General features: G+C 57.9%; 1 protein-coding gene across 7 annotated transcripts in view; it reads right to left on the bottom strand.

Moving 5' to 3' along the window:
• Positions 1-18559, bottom strand: part of DLGAP4 (DLG associated protein 4) — a 148925-nt gene that overhangs the window by 45401 nt on the left and 84965 nt on the right. For 2 of the 7 annotated variants that reach the window (XM_051803252.1, XM_051803251.1), the window contains 5 exons: positions 17655-17822; positions 12145-12362; positions 9018-9132; positions 6173-6223; positions 4877-5123 (listed from right to left, as the gene is read on the bottom strand). In XM_051803252.1, the coding sequence (XP_051659212.1) occupies positions 4877-5123; positions 6173-6223; positions 9018-9132; positions 12145-12362; positions 17655-17822 (799 nt within the window). Of the gene's footprint in view, positions 1-4876; positions 5124-6172; positions 6224-9017; positions 9133-12144; positions 12363-14399; positions 14522-17654; positions 17823-18492; positions 18547-18559 lie in introns of those variants that run through there. The other 5 variants (XM_051803254.1, XM_051803257.1, XM_051803253.1 and 2 more) reach the window with 5 other exon arrangements.

Genomic DNA, 18559 nt, shown 5'->3' with positions numbered 1-18559 from the left:
AAACCAAGTTCACTGCGCACAGAGGAGGAGGAGGAGGAGGAAGAGCTACACGACTTTCCCAGAAGCCACATGGCTTTCCCAGAAGCTGTGGAAACTCATTCCACAGTGAGACAACCCTTGGAGACTGGGCCAGCACAATGCCGTGACACCGCACAAGTGTGTGCAGGCACTTTGTCCTTCCTCCACTAAGCACGGCCCTGCTGCCCCTGCAAAAGAGCATCAGTGCCAGGGGACCAGGCTGGCACCTGGCTTCTCCTGGGGCAGGGCAGGGTTCCCAGCACAGCCATGGGCCTACGAGCCAGCTCTCCAATTTAGTGATAAAAAGGGAAACAAAAGCAACACAAAGAAGACAGGAAGTAGGTGGGAGGCAGAAGGCAGCTATTCTGTCCCAACCTTAGGAGTATTTCTCCTGGTTACTGCTCTCATGCCCAGCCTGGGCTTGGCAAAGTTCTGGCATATGGATGGGCCAGAAGATGCATGCAGCCTTGCCCTCCCTGGAAGATATCTGGACACAGGATAAGGAGCTGGGAACGTGGGCTTTCTGGGATCAGGCTGCTGAATCCCAGGGCAGGATGCTCTGAGCAAGTGTGCAGTTACCAGATGGCACACGGGAGACTGGGGAGAGCTCAAGCAGGAACTGGCTTGGTGTTAGCTTTCCCTGCTGTCTTTGCTTTGCTCACCTCTGCTTTCCTGTTTTCCCTGGATATCAAATATTCCATTCTGCATTGCAAGTAGTCTATTAAACAAGCAATTCCCACAGCTGCCTCTACTAAGCAGGAGCCGGGGCTGGGGATCCCTTTGTGATGCTCCAGAGCCGGCGTGGCTGTCACCACACGCCTGGCAATTAGAGGAATAGGTTCCACTGGGGCTTTTGAATCTCCGGCTGAGCAAGGCACAAAGCTTTGTTTAAGGCTGATCAAGGGCAGCTCATCATCTGGCTGGCTGGCTGTCAAATGGGAGCTAATTGCTTTGTAATCTGCCGGTGACACAGGCATTAATGGGAGGAGCTGTGGCAGAGGTTTGACAGCTGTCAGGGCTCTCCCCTGGCCGTGTTCCCCACACAGACCTCGGGACTGGCACTCTTCTGAAATGGAGCTTGTTGCCCCTCCTGTACCATCCTGCCCTCGGATGGTGCCTGAATCCTTTTGCTTTAAGATCCAACCCCCACCTACCCTCAAGGAACGAGAAGCCTGTGGTGGTGCCTCTTAAGGATGTGTCCTAACAGAGACAAAAGCCAAAACCCCTGTCTGGGAACTGGGCCCATGGTGGTTCCCGTTCCTCTGGGCTGGTGCACAGATTCTGGGTACAGGAGGATGGGATGTAAGCAGGTGAGGGCTCTCAGTTGTTTCACCCCAGAGTCTTGTGTGGAGCCTTGTCATAAGCACCTGCAGGTTAGTCCAGATTGATGCTGCCAAGTCTGAGGTACCAACCTGCTGCTTGGGAGGCCCCTCTCCTACACCACTAACTACTTAGATGCACAGATGCAAGGAAAGGGACCTGGAGGTGCTGGTCGACAACAGCTGAGCATGAGCCAGCATGTGTCCAGGTGAGCGAGAAGGCCAATGACATCCTGGTTTGTACCAGTCCTAGTGTGGCCAGCAGGAGCAGGGCAGTGACCATCCCCCTGCACTGTGGTCATGCCTCCAATCCTGGGCTCACTTTTTCAGGCCCTTCACGGCAAGAAAGACATTGAGGTGCTGGAGCGTGTCCAGGGAATGGAACGGAGCTGGGGAAGGGTCTGGAGAACAAGTTGCAGCTAAGGGAGTTGTGAGGGCTCATCCAGGAGAAAAGGAGGCTCAGGGGGAACCTTCTCACTCTCTACAACTCTTTGACAGGAGAGGGGAGCCAGATGGGGTTCAGTCTCTGCTCCCACGGAGGAAGTGACGGGATGACAGGAAATAGCCTCAAGTTGCACCAGGGGAGGTTTAGATTGAATAATAGGGAAAGTTACTTCATGGAAATGGTGGTCAGGCATTGGAACAGGCTGCCCAAGGCAGAGGTGGAGGCACTACCCCCAGAAATGTGGGTCCCTTCCAATTTAGAATATTCTGTGAACTTCCTATGAATTCTGTGAGCGAGTGTTCAAAAAACATGTGGGTGAGGCACTCAGGGACATGGTTTAGTGATGGGCTTGGCAGTGCTGTGTTAACATCCTGGGGCAAAGTACTTGCCTTCCTTGCTTCCCACCTGAGTGCTAAGTGCCTGGGGCAGCACTGGGGAGGGCAGAGTGGTCCTGACAGGGAGTGCAGGCAACTCCCCCAGTCATCCCAGAGGTGCTGGGTGCTCTGGCCATGCGGGAAGGGGAGGGCTCAGCCCGAGGCACAGCCAGCTCTGGCCAGGCATCTGGGAAAGAGCCCCATGCTGGTGCGGAACTGCGAGCAGCCTGCTGGGAGAGATGGCCGGGTTGGAGAGAAATCAGCAGAACACGGTTGCCCACAGCCTCACCCTGACCCCGGGGCATGGATTCAGTCCTGACTAACACTGCAGGGAGAGGCCAGGCTCTTGTCCAGTATAGTAATTCCTAATCAAGAGATGAGATGAATAATCCTGGCCTCCAGCGCCCGGTGGGTGTCTGCAGCCAGGGACAACTGCAATGGCTCAGCACAGGGGTGCTGGGCTCTGGGGCTCAGGAAGGCTCGTTAGTGCCTTGAAACTCAGCAGAAGACCTGTTCTTACCCCACAGCCAGAGATGTTAGGGTCTCACTATCTGTCATGATAGAGTCACAGAATGGTTTGGGTTGAAAGGGACCTTAAAGCTCACCCAATTCTAAACCTCTGTCATGGGCAGGGACACTTTCCACTAGACCAAGCCCTGTCCAACCTGGCCTTGAACACTTCCAGGGATGGGGCAGCCACAGCTTCTCTAGGCAACCTGTTCCAGTGCCCCACTAACCTTTGAGTAAAGAACTTTTTCCTAACATTCAATCTAAATCTCTCCTCTTTTAGTTTAAAACCATTTCCCCTTGTCTTTTCACTATCTGCCTGTGTAAAAAGTCCCTCTATCTCTTTTTTAATAAGCCCCTTTAGATACTGCAAGGCTGCAACGGAGTCTCCATTGATGGTGAGGGGAAAATAGGAGTTGATTTGTCAGACACCTACATGGCTCCTCTGATTCTGTCATGGGAAAGAAAGTAGTTGGAGTCAGTTCAGACAAGGGATGAACTCCCAGGATCTCACTGTAGACATTTTGAGACTAGTCTCCAGGTAGCAGCCCCAGGGCTGGGTGCACTAGGGTGATGCTGTCTGCCTGTCACCTCTGTCACCCTGCCTGCAGGGGAAAGGACTAGACTGCAAACCCAGCCCAACACTGCTCCTCCTCCTTGGTGTGGAGCTGGACTGTCACCTGGATGGCACAGGAGCCCCATGATCGGCTCAGATCCAGGCTGCCCGGGCTTCTGGGCAGGGTCAGACCTGCCTGTGGCTCTGCTGGGCAAAATCACAAATCCTGTGGATATGGAGGGGGCAAATTCTCACCATTTATCTTTTTCCCAAGCTCTGATTAGAAAGACTTGTTTCCGGGAGTCCTGCCTGTGCAAGAACCTGCAAAGAAGTTCATGGTGAGCCCTGAAACCTTGTCACACCTCCATCACCGAGGGATGGAGGCAAACACCTCCTGTCCTCCCTCTTCCCATCAGCCCCAATTCCTGCCTCTGGCTGATGGGGCTGCAGAGGCTGGATATAAGCAGACCCTGGGGAAGCCAGTGCAATCTCTGATGGAGTTTTGTTCCCAAGAGTTTCAGAGAGAGGTTAAACCTGCCAACAGCAGCCCGGATTGGAGCAACGAGAAATGCACTGTGGTGAGGAGAAGGAGGAGGATGAAGCTATTCCTAGTGTAGGGCAGCAGGGCTGCTACCTGTGCTGCAGGTTCCCTTGCCCTCACAACCCTGGAGGGGTTAGGGCACAGAGGGAGGCCAGTGCTTCTGGGCAAGGTGGGAGTCCCAGAAGGGGGTCCAGCTGCAGCACTCAGACTCAGGTTTGGCTTGACTGAACAAAGGTATGGAGCTCTCGTGGACCTCTACAGGCTGTGCCAGCCATGCCAGACAGATCCCAGCATGGAGTCATTGAATGGTTTGGGTTGGAAGGGACCTCAAAGATCATTCAGTCACATCCCCCTGCCATGGGCAGGGCCACCTTCCACCAGACCAAGTTGCTCCAAGCCCCATCCAACCTGGCCTTGAACACTTCCCAGCATAGGGCAGCTACAGCTTCTCTGGGCAACCTGTGCCAGGGCCTCCCCACCCTCACATTGTGATATTTCTTTCCAGTATCCCATCTAACCCTGCCCTCTGGCAGTGGGAAGTCATTGCCCCTTGCCCGATCCCTCCAGGCCCTTGTCCCAAGTCCCTCTCCAGCTCCCTTGCAGCCCCCTTAGGCACTGGAAGGTGCTCTAAGGTCTCCCTGAAGCCTTCTTTTCTCTGGGCAGAACACCCCCAGCCTGGCTCCAGAACAGAGGTGCTCCAGCCCTTGGAGCATCTCCGTGGCCTTCTCTGGACTTGCTCCAACAGTTCCATGTCCTTCTGATGTTGGGGACCCCAGAGCTGGAGGCAGCCCTGCTCCTGGCGTCTCATGAGGGCAGAGTAGAGGGGGGGAAGAAGTCCCTCCCTTGACCTGCTGCCGACACTTCTTTTGATGCAGAACCCGGGGCCTGTGTGTCATTCCAGGACCTGCAACCAGCTGTTGGCCACCTTCTCCAGCACAGAGCAAGCCCCCATAAGCCCACAGAAGTCACAGACAGCCATGGCTGGGGATGCAGGAACCTGAGCTCAGTGCCTCGCATGCTCGAGAGCTCCCAGGCGGCCAACAGCAGCGTCCCCTGTCCCCTCTCCCCCCCGGCCTCCGCCCCGTCCCCTGGTCCCTCATTGCGACCGGCACTCACTGCTGTTGGTGGGCAGGGTCCTGCTGCCGCTGAGGCTGCCCGTCTGGGGCGGGGAGATGGAGCGGACGGAGCCCGTGTCCTCCTCCTGGGAGCAGCCCGCCTGGATGGCGCGGAGGTAGCTGTGGCTCCGGGATCGGAAGTAGCTGGGCAGAGGCAGGTCCAGCACCTCTGCAGCCGCCGACTCGGCTTCGCTGTAGGTCGGGTCGCAGACCGCCTCGTACTGCTCCCCCAGCTCCGGCTCGGGTGCCTGCACGGGAAGAGGGGCAGCCTCAGTCAGTCCCTGCCTGCGGGCCGCCCTTCTCTTCCCTCCTGCTCCTCGCCCTGCTGCCACTCCTGCGTGGTCCTGCTCGTGGCAGGTACCGCGGGAGGTGCAGTGGTTGGTGCTGCTGGGGTGCAAGGTGCCCGGGCTCTCTGCTACAAGAGGGAAGAGGAGGCCCTCCTTGGAGGCGAGAGCGTCCCTGCTTGTGGAGTAGGAGAGACTTACCGCAGCAGTGCCTGTGAAACATCCCCCAGCCCCTGATGGTGAGGCTGAGAGCACGGCTAAAATCCTAGTCCAGCATCTGCCAGGTCCCCCTGTCCCAGCACAGGTGGGAGACCCCACCAGGGCAGGCAAGCTCCTGATGGGGGGAGATGGGGAGAGAGAAAGGAGGAGGTGGGGGCTGGGGGACAGCCCCCACCCTTGCCCAGGGACAGGCTGCCTGGGCTGGGTCTGGGTGGCACCTCAGAACCCATCCCAGCCTCATCTGCAGTGAGGGCCAGGAGAGGGCTCAGCAGCCAACTGCAGTAGACTGGGCAGGGGCAATTCTGCCACTGCCCCCACCTCCCTCCCCAGTGCCCCAGCCCTGCCCATGGCAGTAACTGGGCAAACTTGGACTTGCAAGAAGCTCAGCCAGATCAAACCAGAGCCAGGCCAGAGCAGACTATTCTGAAATACAGGTGAGAGATGCTAAGACTGGCCCTGTTGCCCACTTCTATCTCTCCTGACCCTTTCTTTCTCCTGACACTCAAGGACATTGATCCTGCCCAGCTTTGGCATCTGAGCTCCATAGCTCAAGAAGTGCATCTGCTTCCCCTCTAAAACTGACAGTCCCTAAGCCCCTGCTGGGTTCAGGACCAAGCTCTTCATCTGCCCTGCAGTGCCTGCTGCCTCCTTCTCCTCCTCTTTTCCTCTTCCTCCTGCTGCTGGCCTGGGCATGGGCTGACTCCAGAAGCTGCCTCACACCCCACCGTGGGTGTCCCCACTGACCCGAGAAAGCTCCATGAGGAAGGATGAGGGAAACGCCAGCGGGACAATACCTGCTCTCCATGGGTAAATATCTGAGGGATAAGTGAGGGGGGTCCAAACATCTGGAAGAAAGAGTTGGAGAAGGTTAAAGGCCAAGAACAAGGGAGCCCCTCACACAGACAGTCACTGCACAGGGACTGAGGACAAGGGGAGCAGGTGACCCGTCCCCTGGGGCCACCAATGCTGACACTTCAGTACAAACTTCAGAGCCCATAAGCTGCCGAGTGAGGTGTCTCACAGGCCCCTCAAACAGTGGCATGGACACAGCACAGCAAAGCTCCACAGGACATCTCAACCATAGGAGAAGCTGCTGACACCGTCAGCCTGCTGTATGCACCATATACCATGTGTATACAGAGGGGACACTGTAGACACACAGTGCTGGGACACCCCTTGGCACACATGGACAGCTGGGCAAGGTGTGGCTCCCAGTGAGCACCTCTGGGAAGCCCCCAGCATGGCCAGGAGCAGCAATGGGCCTCTGCAGCCCACAGAGCCAGTGTGCTCCATGCGTGCTCCACATCAGGGAAACTGTGGTTCACCCTCATGGGGCTGGACTGGCCACCTCGCTGCTGTCTCTGCTGACCCCGAGCCAGAAGAAGCCACACAGAAGCTGCACTGCCTTCCCACCACAGCAAAGCTACGGCACACATTTGGCATGCGGACAGACCCCTGAGAGACAATGCACTGCCTGTGGGGAGGAATGCCACTTCCTCCTCCTCTGCTTCTTTAGTCTGCAGAGCACATCCACTTCTGGGCTCTGCCCTGTGTGACCTACCCTGCTCATGCCCAAGATGACCATCTTGGGAAGAATCCAGGTTCAAAGCGTACCTGAGGGAAGAGGCTTGGCTCTGGGGGATAGTCTGGCCTGTCTGCGCAGTGGGGCTTGGCAGTTTTGGGGTCACCAGCTGGCTCTCTTTGTCCACCTTGGTGTGATGGGGGATGCTGACATGCACACCTGGTGAATCCCTGACTGCCAGAGGTCTGCAAGGTGGAGCAGGGGATACTTCTGATACTTCTGTGTGAGAGGACACTTGGGTCTGGCTGGACACACAAGAAAGGTGTTGGAGGTCACACAAAGGTGAGGGCAGGGGTGGAACTGCCTCTGGCACTGACACTAGTGGCTGAACCAGCTCCATCCTGGATCAACAGACATGCAGTTCATAGGAGGTCTTTCAATCCCAACCAGCTGGAGCTGAACTCTCTGGGATTTGGAGGACAGTGGCAGAGTGCATGTGATGGCTGCAGCACCACGTCTGAGCAGTTGCTGTGGCAGTTGGTGTGCCCCCAGCGTCCCAGTGCCACCAGTCTGTCTCTGAGGTGGCTGCCTGGGCAGCTCCTGCCGTGTCATGGGCTTCTCAGACCATTCAGCTCCAAGACCCTTCTGATGATTCCATGGGGTGCAGCACTCAACTGACTCGCCTGCAGAACAGAAGCTCTAGACATGGATAGAGCATAGATCCGTTGTCTTCTACAGAGACCTGGCTTCAGGCATGGACTGACATGCAAAGGACACAATGGTCCTGATGCCCTCTGTGCACTGAGACACCCAGCAATTGCTGCTGCTGCACAAGGGACGAGACTGACCACAGGGAACAGGTTTGCCCAGCAATGCCCTGTGCTCCTCCCAAGCTCTCCTCCAAGGGCTCCAACTGCTCTGGGACAGCAGGAGGTACCAGCCATGGGGCCAGAGGGGCTGGGCTGGGCCAGAGGAGGCCTCAGAGCCCCACACAGCTGGAGGGGAACACTGGCAGGACATACACTGCTCAGCCCCCCTCATCCCTGGGTCCCTGGTGCCCACCCCACTGCTGCAACCCCTCCTTGTGCTGCCGCCTGTGGTCACTGCACACAGGCAGGGCAGGCCCGTGGGGGCATGTGTTCCCAGCAGACAAGCATGAACAGGGATGGGGCATGACAGAGGCCCAGGGTGATAGCGGACCCGCTTGGTGAAGCCTGTGGAGCCATTCCTGCCCTGGGACCTTCACCCACACACTGAGAGGGCTGAGATAAGCACATGGGACCTCTGCAAAGGCTTGTCCTGGCATGAGTTATCTCCTGGCCTGCGAGGCAGCTGTCTTAGAGCCACCTGAGCCAGGAAGAGCTCCAGAGTAATCCCAGGACCACTGTGTAGGGAGTTAAACACAGTTTGCACCAACTGCATTCCAGACACTGGGATCAGGGCATGAGTCCACCCTGTGACAAGGAGTTTGCCACCCACTACCGGCACCTCACAGGCATCCTCGGCTTTGCCAATCCCACAGGGTCCAGGAATATCCAAGAGAGACATCCCCAGCTAGCTAGGAGTTCAGCCTCATGAATTAAAAGCACCTTGTTCCCGGGTCCAGTCTGCTGTATGAGGGATGAGGTCCTGAGCTGAGCAGGGTCACTGTCCCTGGTGACCCAGTGCTGCAGTGTCCCAGGCTGGACAGTAGCAGGTGAGGTTGGCCCAGGCTCTGTACCCACCCATTGGGCATGAGGGGTTTGCAGCAGGGTTGGACAGACTTGCAGGTGGCTTCTAGGGGGTGACACAGTGGAACCCTGCACCTGGAGCAGCCCTGAGCTTGATCCAGTGCTGTGGAGCACTGCTCTGGGCTACCATACCTGTGGCAGAACAACTTTGGCTGCACCAGCAGTGTGAGAGGAAGCAAAGCTGGAGGGAGGAGGTCTAATATGAATCATGATTAAGTAGGTGGCCTTGACACTTTGGTAAAGCTGCCAGGGAACAGCCTGTGCAGTTCCTGGAGTGCAGCCAGTGCCTTGTTTTGAAGGGGGAAGAAGATGATGTTCCCTCTGCCCTGAGCTGGCCTCTCTTGCCGGACTGTGCTGGCAGAGCCGGTCAGCACTTCAGCACCTCACCTGGTTGATGCAGCTGGACTCATTGACGCTATCAGAGATCTGGTTGTATTCTTCCTCCCAGGTTGGGAACTTCGGAGGTAGGAGGATCTCGACAGAGTCCAGGCGGTCCAGGCTCCTGCCAGCAGAGAGGGAGGATGTGAGGGGTGACCCCACAGTGGGGGCAGTGCTGGAGCTCTGCTGGAGCAGAGCCAGACCACCCCTGCCCACGGCCAGATCACCCCTGCCCACGGCCCCTCTGCCAGGCACAGGCACTGTGCAGCACGGAGACGATGCCGGGTACCATGTCCACTGCTTGGTCCCTGGAGTAGAAGGAAACGCTTCCTCGCCTTGCCAGCCCCTGGAATAGCCTGGCACACAGGTGAAGGGTTGTTGGGTGCAGCAGAAGGAGAGGGGACAAGATTTTGGGTCCCACTGACCCCAGGAATGCACTGCAGGATGCCAGGTTAGTCCAACTGAACTCCAAGGAGCACATGGGATCTGTGCCAGCCTCCAGAGTCACAGCACTGCCTAGACTGGTGGGAAGGGAGTGAGAGGTGGGGTGAGAAATGACTTTTAAATGATGTTTTGTGGATTTTGCAACTGGAAACTTCTACAAGATATATACATACATATATATATACACACATATATATCTATATAGATACATGGATATATAGATATATAAAAATTCGTGTAGAGGAACCCAAAAAATTATCTGGAAGAAGTCCAAGGGGAGCCAGCCTGGAATGACAGTGATGCAGTAGCAGGGGGGCAGTATTTCCAGAGCACCTTTGCTGCAGACTCTGGGAGAAAGTCTGTCCCCATGCCCTGGGGCTTGTTGGCAGCCTCTGTGCAGGAGAACAGGGATGTCAGTGAGCATGACCCAATGCAGACCTCGGCTATGGTCTCAGCTCAGATCCAGGCACACAGAGGCTGGAGGGATATGGAGGGATGCAGGGGGAAGAGGAGGGATGTGGGAAGGATGGACTCGCCTGTTCGTCTCTTCCACCACGAGACCCTGTGTGTAGGGTCCTTGTCACTGACTGGGTGGACACGGTGTAGGACATGGTCAGCGATGCTAACCCGGGAGATCTATGGGGATTTTCCTGTTGGAATTTCCTGGAATGGCTTCTGGTCCTGACAGAGGCCCCCTGTAGTGCTTCTTCCCCCCCATCTGTCACAGCTGTGGGTGCAGAGGTCTATCTGTCACTTGCCTGGGGGACAGCGAAGCTGAGGGCAGGGCAGAGCCCTGTGCAGCATCTGGGCCTCCCACAGCACAGTCTCCATCCTGGGGTGGGATGAGAGATTGAGCCCTCCCTTCTGCCAGGGAAGATGAAGGAGACACCCAGTCCCTGGGACCCACTGAGCAGCCCAAAGGCCATGTGAAGCCCCAAGCCTTGTGCTCTCCGCTGACTGACAGGTTTCCCTCATGCTGACAATCTGTTGTCTGTGAGCTCACAACGTAAGCCAGCGGTGCCCTGGAGCGGGCAGCATCCCCTCCCTGTGCCACTCCACTGCCCTTCACCCTGCCCTGCCCTTGCAACCTGCCCGCGGGGAAACTGAGTCACAGAGAGCGGCCAACAGGCCTTGGAGGGGCAGAGGCCCTCGCAGAGGGACGGATCGTAGCTCCTTGCTCTGTGCCTTGCCCTGGCTCTGGGTGTCTCTGTGGCCCGCCCCCGTCCCAGCCACATGCCGGTGTTCCCCGGCTGGCGGAGCCCGGCAGGGCCGGTCACCAGGTGGCGGCCGCGCTCCGCTCCAGCCCCGGCTCCAGCTCCGGCTCCAGCCCCGGCACCAGCTCCGGCTCCAGCCTCGGCACCGGCTCCGGCTCCGGCTCCGGCTCCGGCTCCGTCCCGGGCAGGGCCCCGCTGCAGAGCCCCCTTCGCCCCTCAGGGTCCTGCCTCCGGCAGAGCTCCAGCCGGGACGAACCCTGACCGGAGCCCCCTGGGGCCCCCGCTTCCCACAGCCGCATCCCTGCGGCCCCCACCCCCCGTGCTCCCCAGACCTTTCCCAGCACTGTCCCGTGCTTCAGCTGAGCCCAGCGCTCAAGGCAGCTCAGATCCCGATGGACATGGTCGGGATGGGCAATGAGGAACCCCAGCCTCTCTACGTAGGTATTTTGCACCAGAGACCCCATGACCCCTCTCTGCTCCTCTGAGGCTGACGTGAAGGCTGGGAATAGGAATGGATCTACAGCAGGCATTTCTAGGGCTCCCCACAGTTGATTTTGTCACCGTCTCTCAGAAGAAAGCAGCATCTGATCTCAATCTGAAGCCTCCATGAGGGTTCCCCACACTGCCTGCACCCAGTTTCCCTCTGCCTGCTGAGCCTCAGGAGTTCATCTGCGATGGTTCCTGCTTCCTCTTGCCCCTCCGTACCACTCACACCCTCCAAAGCTGCAGCATCCAAAACACTGACAGTCTCCAGGTGCCTTGTCCTGGGAAGTGGAGCAGCTGGTGAGGACACAGCACAGCATCACCACTGGTCATGGGCCACACACCTCCTGTCCTGCAGCCCCTTCTGGCCCAGCAAAACTTGTGCCGTGTTCCCCTGGCTCTCCTGTGTGGCTGGGTCTTCCTCCCTCAACACCTGGTGCCTAACCTCTCAGCTCTTCTCTCCTGGTCTCAGGATACCACCCAGCCCAGTGTGCCAACTTTCTGGATGGTCACAGGGTCCTTGGGACACCTGTGGAGTAAAGCCACTGTCACAGTCCCAGCGGGCCTTGGGCTGTGTGCCAAGTGTCCTGAGCCATGCTGGGTCAGCAGCTTCCATGTCCAAGTGGCATCATGAGGTTGGGATCTCTGTACTCCTCCAGAGGAGAAGATGCTTGGAGAGGAAATCCCCACAGCTCCAATCAGAAGAGTGCTCTCCCCATCACTGAGCAGACAGGGACCTGGAGCAGCTCCTAATGCCAGGGCTATCTGGAGTCACCAGGATGGGGAGCTCTCTCCATTCCTCTACCACATCTCCTCCTGTCCCACTTTTCTCTTCATGTCTCTGCCCCTGCCTGAGCTGGGGTGCAGGAGCCCTGCTGGGCTCTGATCCCCACTTGGAGCCTCTGTGGGGTGCTGCTGCTGGCCAGACCCCGAGGCCTGCTCCAGGGGTGGCCCTGGGAACCCGTGCAGAGCTCCTGGAGGAGCTCCAGAGTTACCTTTGTGTGGTGCTCTGCTCACTCAGGGACTGTTGGGTGGCCTTGAGGTAACTCTGCCTCCGAGCTGCAGTTTTTGGGGATGGTTTGGGGCTGTTTTCTGAGTCTTCACTATCATCATCCCCCATGGCTTTGATGTAACTCCCGCTCCGCATGCGCCGGCACGGGATCTCGCTGTCCTTGTCCCTGGACAGCGTGTTGTTCCACTCCCCTTGAGGCACCTACAAGAGGAAGGAGAGCATAAGCAGATGTGAGGGATGGCACCTCTGGGACCAATGGGATCATGGGGACTTGGGGGGATTGCTGGACTTTCCACTGGAGTGCAGTGGGAATGGGCAACATAACTCCTTTACAATCCTCCCTTACCACTTCATGCCAGGCAGCTCTGGGTTTGGTGGCTTCTGTTTCAGCACATCACAGCCATTCCCCCTGCTGCAGCAGATCACCTCCACCCCAGACATGCTCACACAGCCAATACAAGCTGCACAATGCCAGATGTAAGGGGGAGGGAGGAGGGAGTCTCACCAGCCTGTGTGGGGCATTGGGACAGGAGCAGACATGGGTGTTCATTACACAGACCATGTCGCTGAACATAAAAGTGCTGTTGTAGAGCAGGGCTTGTGAGTCAGAGCCCAGACGGGTTCTAACACCCTTTTAGATTTCTGAGTTGAATGTGACTCTGAGTGGCTGAAATTCATTTCTGAAGCCAAGTCAGGCTCTCACAAGTCCCTCTGGAGCAGCTCAGGCACATAGACCTTGTGCTGGCCTCTCTGCACAAAGATGAGCAGCACCTTCGGCAAGAGAATCGCTTCTAACTCTACTAAGATGGCAACTGCACAATTAATTCAAGGCAGACATGGTCACTTGATCCCTCACTAGAGATGGGTGAGCTGATGGTCCCACTGGAGGCTTGAAGCACTGAACAACCACAGTAGCCAACACCCCACCTGCCCATCCTGCGAAGGGTTTGTGTGGGGGACTGGAGACAGAGCCAAGGTGCCCAGAATGGACCAGGACAAGAGCCACACATGGTGTGGGACAGGTAAGGAGAAAGACGGGGAAGCTCGAGTTGCCAGGAGCAAGCCTTGGCTTTGTGGCTTGCTCAGATTGCAGCTGGCCTTTGTCCTGCCCTTGAGAGATGTGGCCAGGGAGAAGCAAGGACAGATGTGAAGATGCAGCAATGTCCATGCCATGCTGACCCCAGGGAGTCTGCCCCAGGGAGCAGCAGGTGGGTGGGTGCCATGGGCAGCAGCAATGGGTCTTGTGCTGAGCACAGCTCATGCTGCTGAGGAACATCCACATTGGCTGTGCTGGATGGAGCTGCTGGATCTGCCCAGATCCCCAGGGAGCCATGGGATTAAGCAGTCGGTGTTCATACAGTGCTCTGGGGATGCAGAGTTGTGCTGCAGCTGCGATGAGCCAGAGCTGTTAAATGCTGCGTGGTGCCTTTTCCCACCCCTGTTCACAGCAGGTATGTTCTGTGGGAGCCAGAGCCAGTCTGAGGGTCTGTCTGATGCTGTTGGGGTGCAGCATCTTCAGGTGAGGTTTAGATCCTCAGGTAGTGGCTACTCGTGGTCCTGAGAGCACCTGGGCTGTGTTCAGGCTCAATCCACACACAACAGCTCAGCTCACACCAAGGGCTCTCTTGTGCCCGAAGAAGCAGGGCCTCAGCCCATGTCCTGCCATCCTGCTCTGTGTGTCCAGGAGAAGGCAAGGTGTGGAACAAAGCCCAAACAGCCTGTGGGTGATGGAGCTCCTGTCAGGAGTGTGCCCATGACGCAGCACTGGGATTATTGGGGGTCATGGAACACAGTCAGGGCTGATGCCGGTGTGTGAGATCCAGGTGGGGACTAATGGAGAGTGAGTCTTCCACATGAGACCCACACCCGGCCAGGCCTCCCTGGCCCCACTTGCTGCTGGTGAGGGTTTTCTCATCTCTTTCCACCCTGCCTCCTGCAATCTTTGTGCTTGGCCGTAGCTCCCAGGCTGGCTGCTTGCATGAGTGTCCACTCAGGGGCTGCAGGTGTTTCCATCAGGTTCCTACAAATGTAAGAGCCCAGAGCCCTTTCCCTGCTGGGTGTGAGCCCTGCCTCTTCCCCAGCCTCTGTCCATACTGGTGGCCTTGAGGCTGGCCAGGAGGGACTGCACTGGCTCCAGCTAAGTCCTGCCATGAGAGGGATCCCAACAGGTTACTGGGATGTCTGGCTCTGTTCCTAAAAGAGACAAGGGCCCTGAGAAAGCACTTTTATACCCATCACCTTGCTGTCAGGTCTGACTGGAGATTGCGTTTTGCTGTTTGCCTTTTCCTCGGGGTGAGCTGCAGCTCCTGCCTGCGGGGGTCTCGGACTAGCACGAGGCTGGGGCATGGGCAGGCGGGCCTGGGAAGGGGACAGGCCTGGCGGAGGAGGCAGAGTGTGCCAGCAGCTGGGTTGCTCAGCAGAGCAGGGACTGCACGGCCGTGCCCTGTGCAGGGGCAAACGCTGGATGGTGTGGGGCAGTGAGGGGAGCTGGGCTCAGCCCAGGACAGTGGGGATGTTAAGAGCTCAGGCTACTGTGGCTGCTCCAGTGCCGCTGCTCAAGGGTAGGGCCGGGGGCTGCTCAGTTCCGCCATGGCTGGTGCATTTGCCTCCTGGCCTCTGGCCCTGTTGGCTCTCTCGGCAAAGCTGCACAAAAGAGTTTCAGTGTGTCTCTGCTGGTGCAGCCTGTGAGCCAGGCAGCCCCCAGCACTGCCTGCCCTGTACAGACCCTGTCCCTGTCCTAGGGACAGCCTCCCCACCGCATCGTGACAGCCCGCTGGTCCTCACCAAGCTGCCTATTTCTCCTTTCCCTGCCTCTCCATTGTTTTTCACTTTGGCAAGACGGCAAGACACAGCTGTCAGGGGGCTCCACATTCCAGTTCAGCAGTCAGAGGGAAGGAAGATGCTTGGCAGAACACCCTCTGAAGCCACTACCCCAGTCTGGATTGTGTCCCACCTCTGCCTGCATACAGAGTCCATGGGGAGCTCTTGCTCCTGAGGGACAGAGTGCTGGACAAATGTTTCATAAGTGTTACACCTGAAAAGACAAGCAGGTGCCCTTGGGGACCTCCAAAAGCAGTATAGGTACTTGAGGTGCTCTTCAGGGTCTTTTGGGGTGCTTCTCTGCACTGTCAGGCCCCTGAGGATGTGAGGAGCCTGTCCCACAGTCTGAAGCTCGGCGATGGGGGTGATGAGCCCAAAGCAGCTCCTGTGGTCAAGGACAGACCTTGACAGTGGTCAGTGAGGCCCCTTGATGGCAGCGGCATTCGTGGCAGGTGAGACTCCAGGCTCTGAGCACAGCTCATGTGTCACAGACAGGACCAAGTGGACCTGAAGGCACCCAGGCCTGGCCCAGAGCAGCTCTGGAGGCTCCTCACTGGCAGTGGGACTCTGCTGCCCTTCTTGCTACTCTCCCAGGTGTGGGTTTGGTTTTGCCCATGGTGTTCTGGCTGGTGTGGAGGGCGTGGATATAAGAGCACTTGTCAAGAGCACTTGTGGAGGCTTGGGGATACACCTGCCCTGAGGCTGCATGGAGGTAAAGAGCAGGCAGCAGAGGTGGTCTTCCAGGCTGCAGGATGTGGATCTTTCTGCCCAGTCGTGGTCTATGTGGTGCCATGCGGTGCATGTGGGATTCAGGCATGTGTCCATCCCTGGAACTGGGGTTCACTGCTGCCACAATGCTGAATGTCACAAACCAGCAGCACTGTCTGGCTCTGCTGCTCTCCTGCCATGAGCAGAGCATGGAGGGAAAAGGGAAGGGGTCACATGGGCATCCCCCAAAAGAGAGGGGAGTGGAGGGAAGGGGAAGGCTCCACTCCTGGGCTTTGGACAGGGGTGCAGAAGCTGCACCGCTCCCACAGTTTCTGGAGGAAGAAACTTGCAGAGCAAACAGCGTTTCCATTCACACATGTGCCAGCTCTGACATGCAGCTCAGCCCCGCCACACATGGACATGCACCACCCAGGAGCGCTCTGCCAAGCTTGCGGGCTGGACACAGCGGGCAGGGACGCACGGGCCATGCACAGGCTGCACTGAGGTGGGCACACTGCTGCTCCCTCCAGGGCCCCCTCCCTCGGGGTCAGCTGTGTGCTCAGCCACATCCTTGAGAAAGCAAATCAGAGCCCTTGGGCCCCGGCTGTCCTTCTGGCAGGGCACCCTCTAGGAAGGACCTGGGCTGGAGTCCTGCTCCATGGCAGCTAGGTGGGGCTGGCATGAGGCTGCGAGCATCCACTGAGTGGCTGGCACTGAACAGGCCACCCAGTCTGGATTATGAACTATTTTTGGGAGTCCTGGGGCCTAAGGAAGTTCTGGTGTGGTGTGACTGTAAACTAATCTGGATGATGCATGAGGTCAATGGTGACTGTCCCCTGGGAGCCCTCACACTGCCTGTCCCTTTGGTATGATCCTGGGATCCACAGCTTCTGCTCACCCCTGCCTGGGTCATCTCCCACTCCGAGGAGCTTCCTAGCCATAGGGATCCTGACCCCTCAGCCTCTTTCCTTGTGCTGCCAGCCACATGTGGGGCCCATGGAGATGGGGGAATAGGGCATGGAGAACACAGTCTCCCTCCTTGGGGACTCTGCTCTAAGGATAGAGCTGTGTCACCTGCGGGACTGATCCCAAGAAACCCCTGATGACGATGGGACAGGGCTGGACCTCGAGCTGGATGATTACCATCTCTAATGTCTGTGTATGGGGATGGGCCTGGAAACATCACATGAACCCCCAGTAGTCCCCAGTGAAGCCCAAAACTACCCAGAGTCTGCAAATGGGGTAGGAGAGGCGAATAGGCTGAGGGGCTTGCCCAACCTGGAGGTTGGGGTGTCCTGTTTGTCCTCATCCCACTCCTCCTGCCCTCCCTCATGTCCCTTTACCTCTGGGACCCACCAGGCATTTCTGCCCCATCCACAACAGGGCAGGGCCCCTGTGCTCCCCAGGCACTGGGCAGGCAAATCCCTGTGGTTCCTCCCTGTGGCACATGCAGGGAGTGGGCTTGTCCTGTCCCCAAGTGGAGCATGGCCTTGCAAAAGGATGTTTCCCACACACCAGCTGCAGACATGACTCCTCCATTACCAGTGTAGCCCCCTTCCTGTGCTGAGGAGAGGTCTGGATACAATCACCCCATGCTACCATGAGGTTCCTGAGCCCTGAGCCCTGATCTCTGTGGCTCACATGGGTACAAGATCAGCCTGAGCACCTGTGACCTGTCAGCTTGCAGGGGCATCGAACATCGTGTTTTCTGGGTGCCAGGGGTCTTGGCTTTGCTCTAGTGAGACGCTGTTGGCCGCAGGGGCTGCCCCAGGCACTCGGGATGTTGGTTGCACCCTGGTGTCCCCCAGTGCCCCTACAGCCATGGCAGCCATGGCTGTTGGCTGCTCCCTACCCACTCCAAGTCCGGTGGCACAGGCTACTGCCCCTGTCTGATGGTCCCAGGAGGGTCAGGGTCAGGGTGGGAGGGAGCTGGGCAAAAGCTTCCCCTCAATACAAGATCCCTACCTGGGTGCTGCCTGCGTCGGTCGGCCCGGGGCTGAGGGGCTGGTCCCACTTCTGTGGGGGCTCGCTCGGCTGCAGCGGGGCACCCGTGTCCTCCCAGCTGAGTGGTGGGGCTGCCCAGCTGCTGGCCGGGCTCGTGCCACCCAGCTGTGCCCACAGCCCTGCGTCAGGCTGTCGAGAAACGGAGGCTCATTATATGGGGGGGAAGGATGGCCAGGGCAGCCTCACATCCCCAGCTGGGGCCAGACTCCGAGAGGCAAGGGGCTGTCGGAGCTGCCTGATGGGCTCTGCGCTGCAGGCTGAGGGGAACAGGGTCGGTAGAGACTATGGCTGCAGCTCTTTGACCTCAAACACTTAACTGGAAGGAGGGGGGCAAAGAAAAAGAAACCAGGCCAAGACCATTTTTCCTGATGATGCTCCTGGTAAGTTCAGTCCCTTGGAAGTTTGATTTGCAGCCGTGGCCAGAACAGTATTGGAAACAGAGTGTGCTTCAACAACTCACTGGTCTTTAAAGCTTGTAAGCTTGCTGGGCATAACCAGGGGAGCCCATGGCACCTCTTCATTAAAGGGATGCTGGAGATTTACATACACAGATTGGTCCCCTCCTCCCCCCATTCAGGTCTGGCTTATTTGTCTTCATTCCTCTCTCTAGGGCACAACCAGGTTCATGTTGTTCAAGCACTGCTTTTGGAATCTGCCACAGTGACCTGGAGCTGTTGGTGATGGGGTTTCAAACCAGCATTAGCCATGCAGGCCACGGCCATGCAAGCTGGGGGTTGGCATTGCCCCCCTGCCCCCAGCCCTGCCCCGCGTGGGCGAGTGAGGCAGCGGTCGGTCCTACCAGCACTCCGGGGAAGCTGGGCAGAGTGGGGCTTACTGGGCACGCCGGCACGTCCTTGTGATGCGTG

The sequence above is a fragment of the Manacus candei genome, unplaced genomic scaffold, assembly GCF_025592945.1.
Source record: "Manacus candei isolate 608988 ecotype Guabito, Panama unplaced genomic scaffold, ASM2559294v1 h1tg000057l, whole genome shotgun sequence".
Classification (NCBI taxonomy): Eukaryota; Metazoa; Chordata; class Aves; order Passeriformes; family Pipridae; genus Manacus; species Manacus candei.
This window is presented reverse-complemented; position numbering and strand designations above follow the sequence as displayed.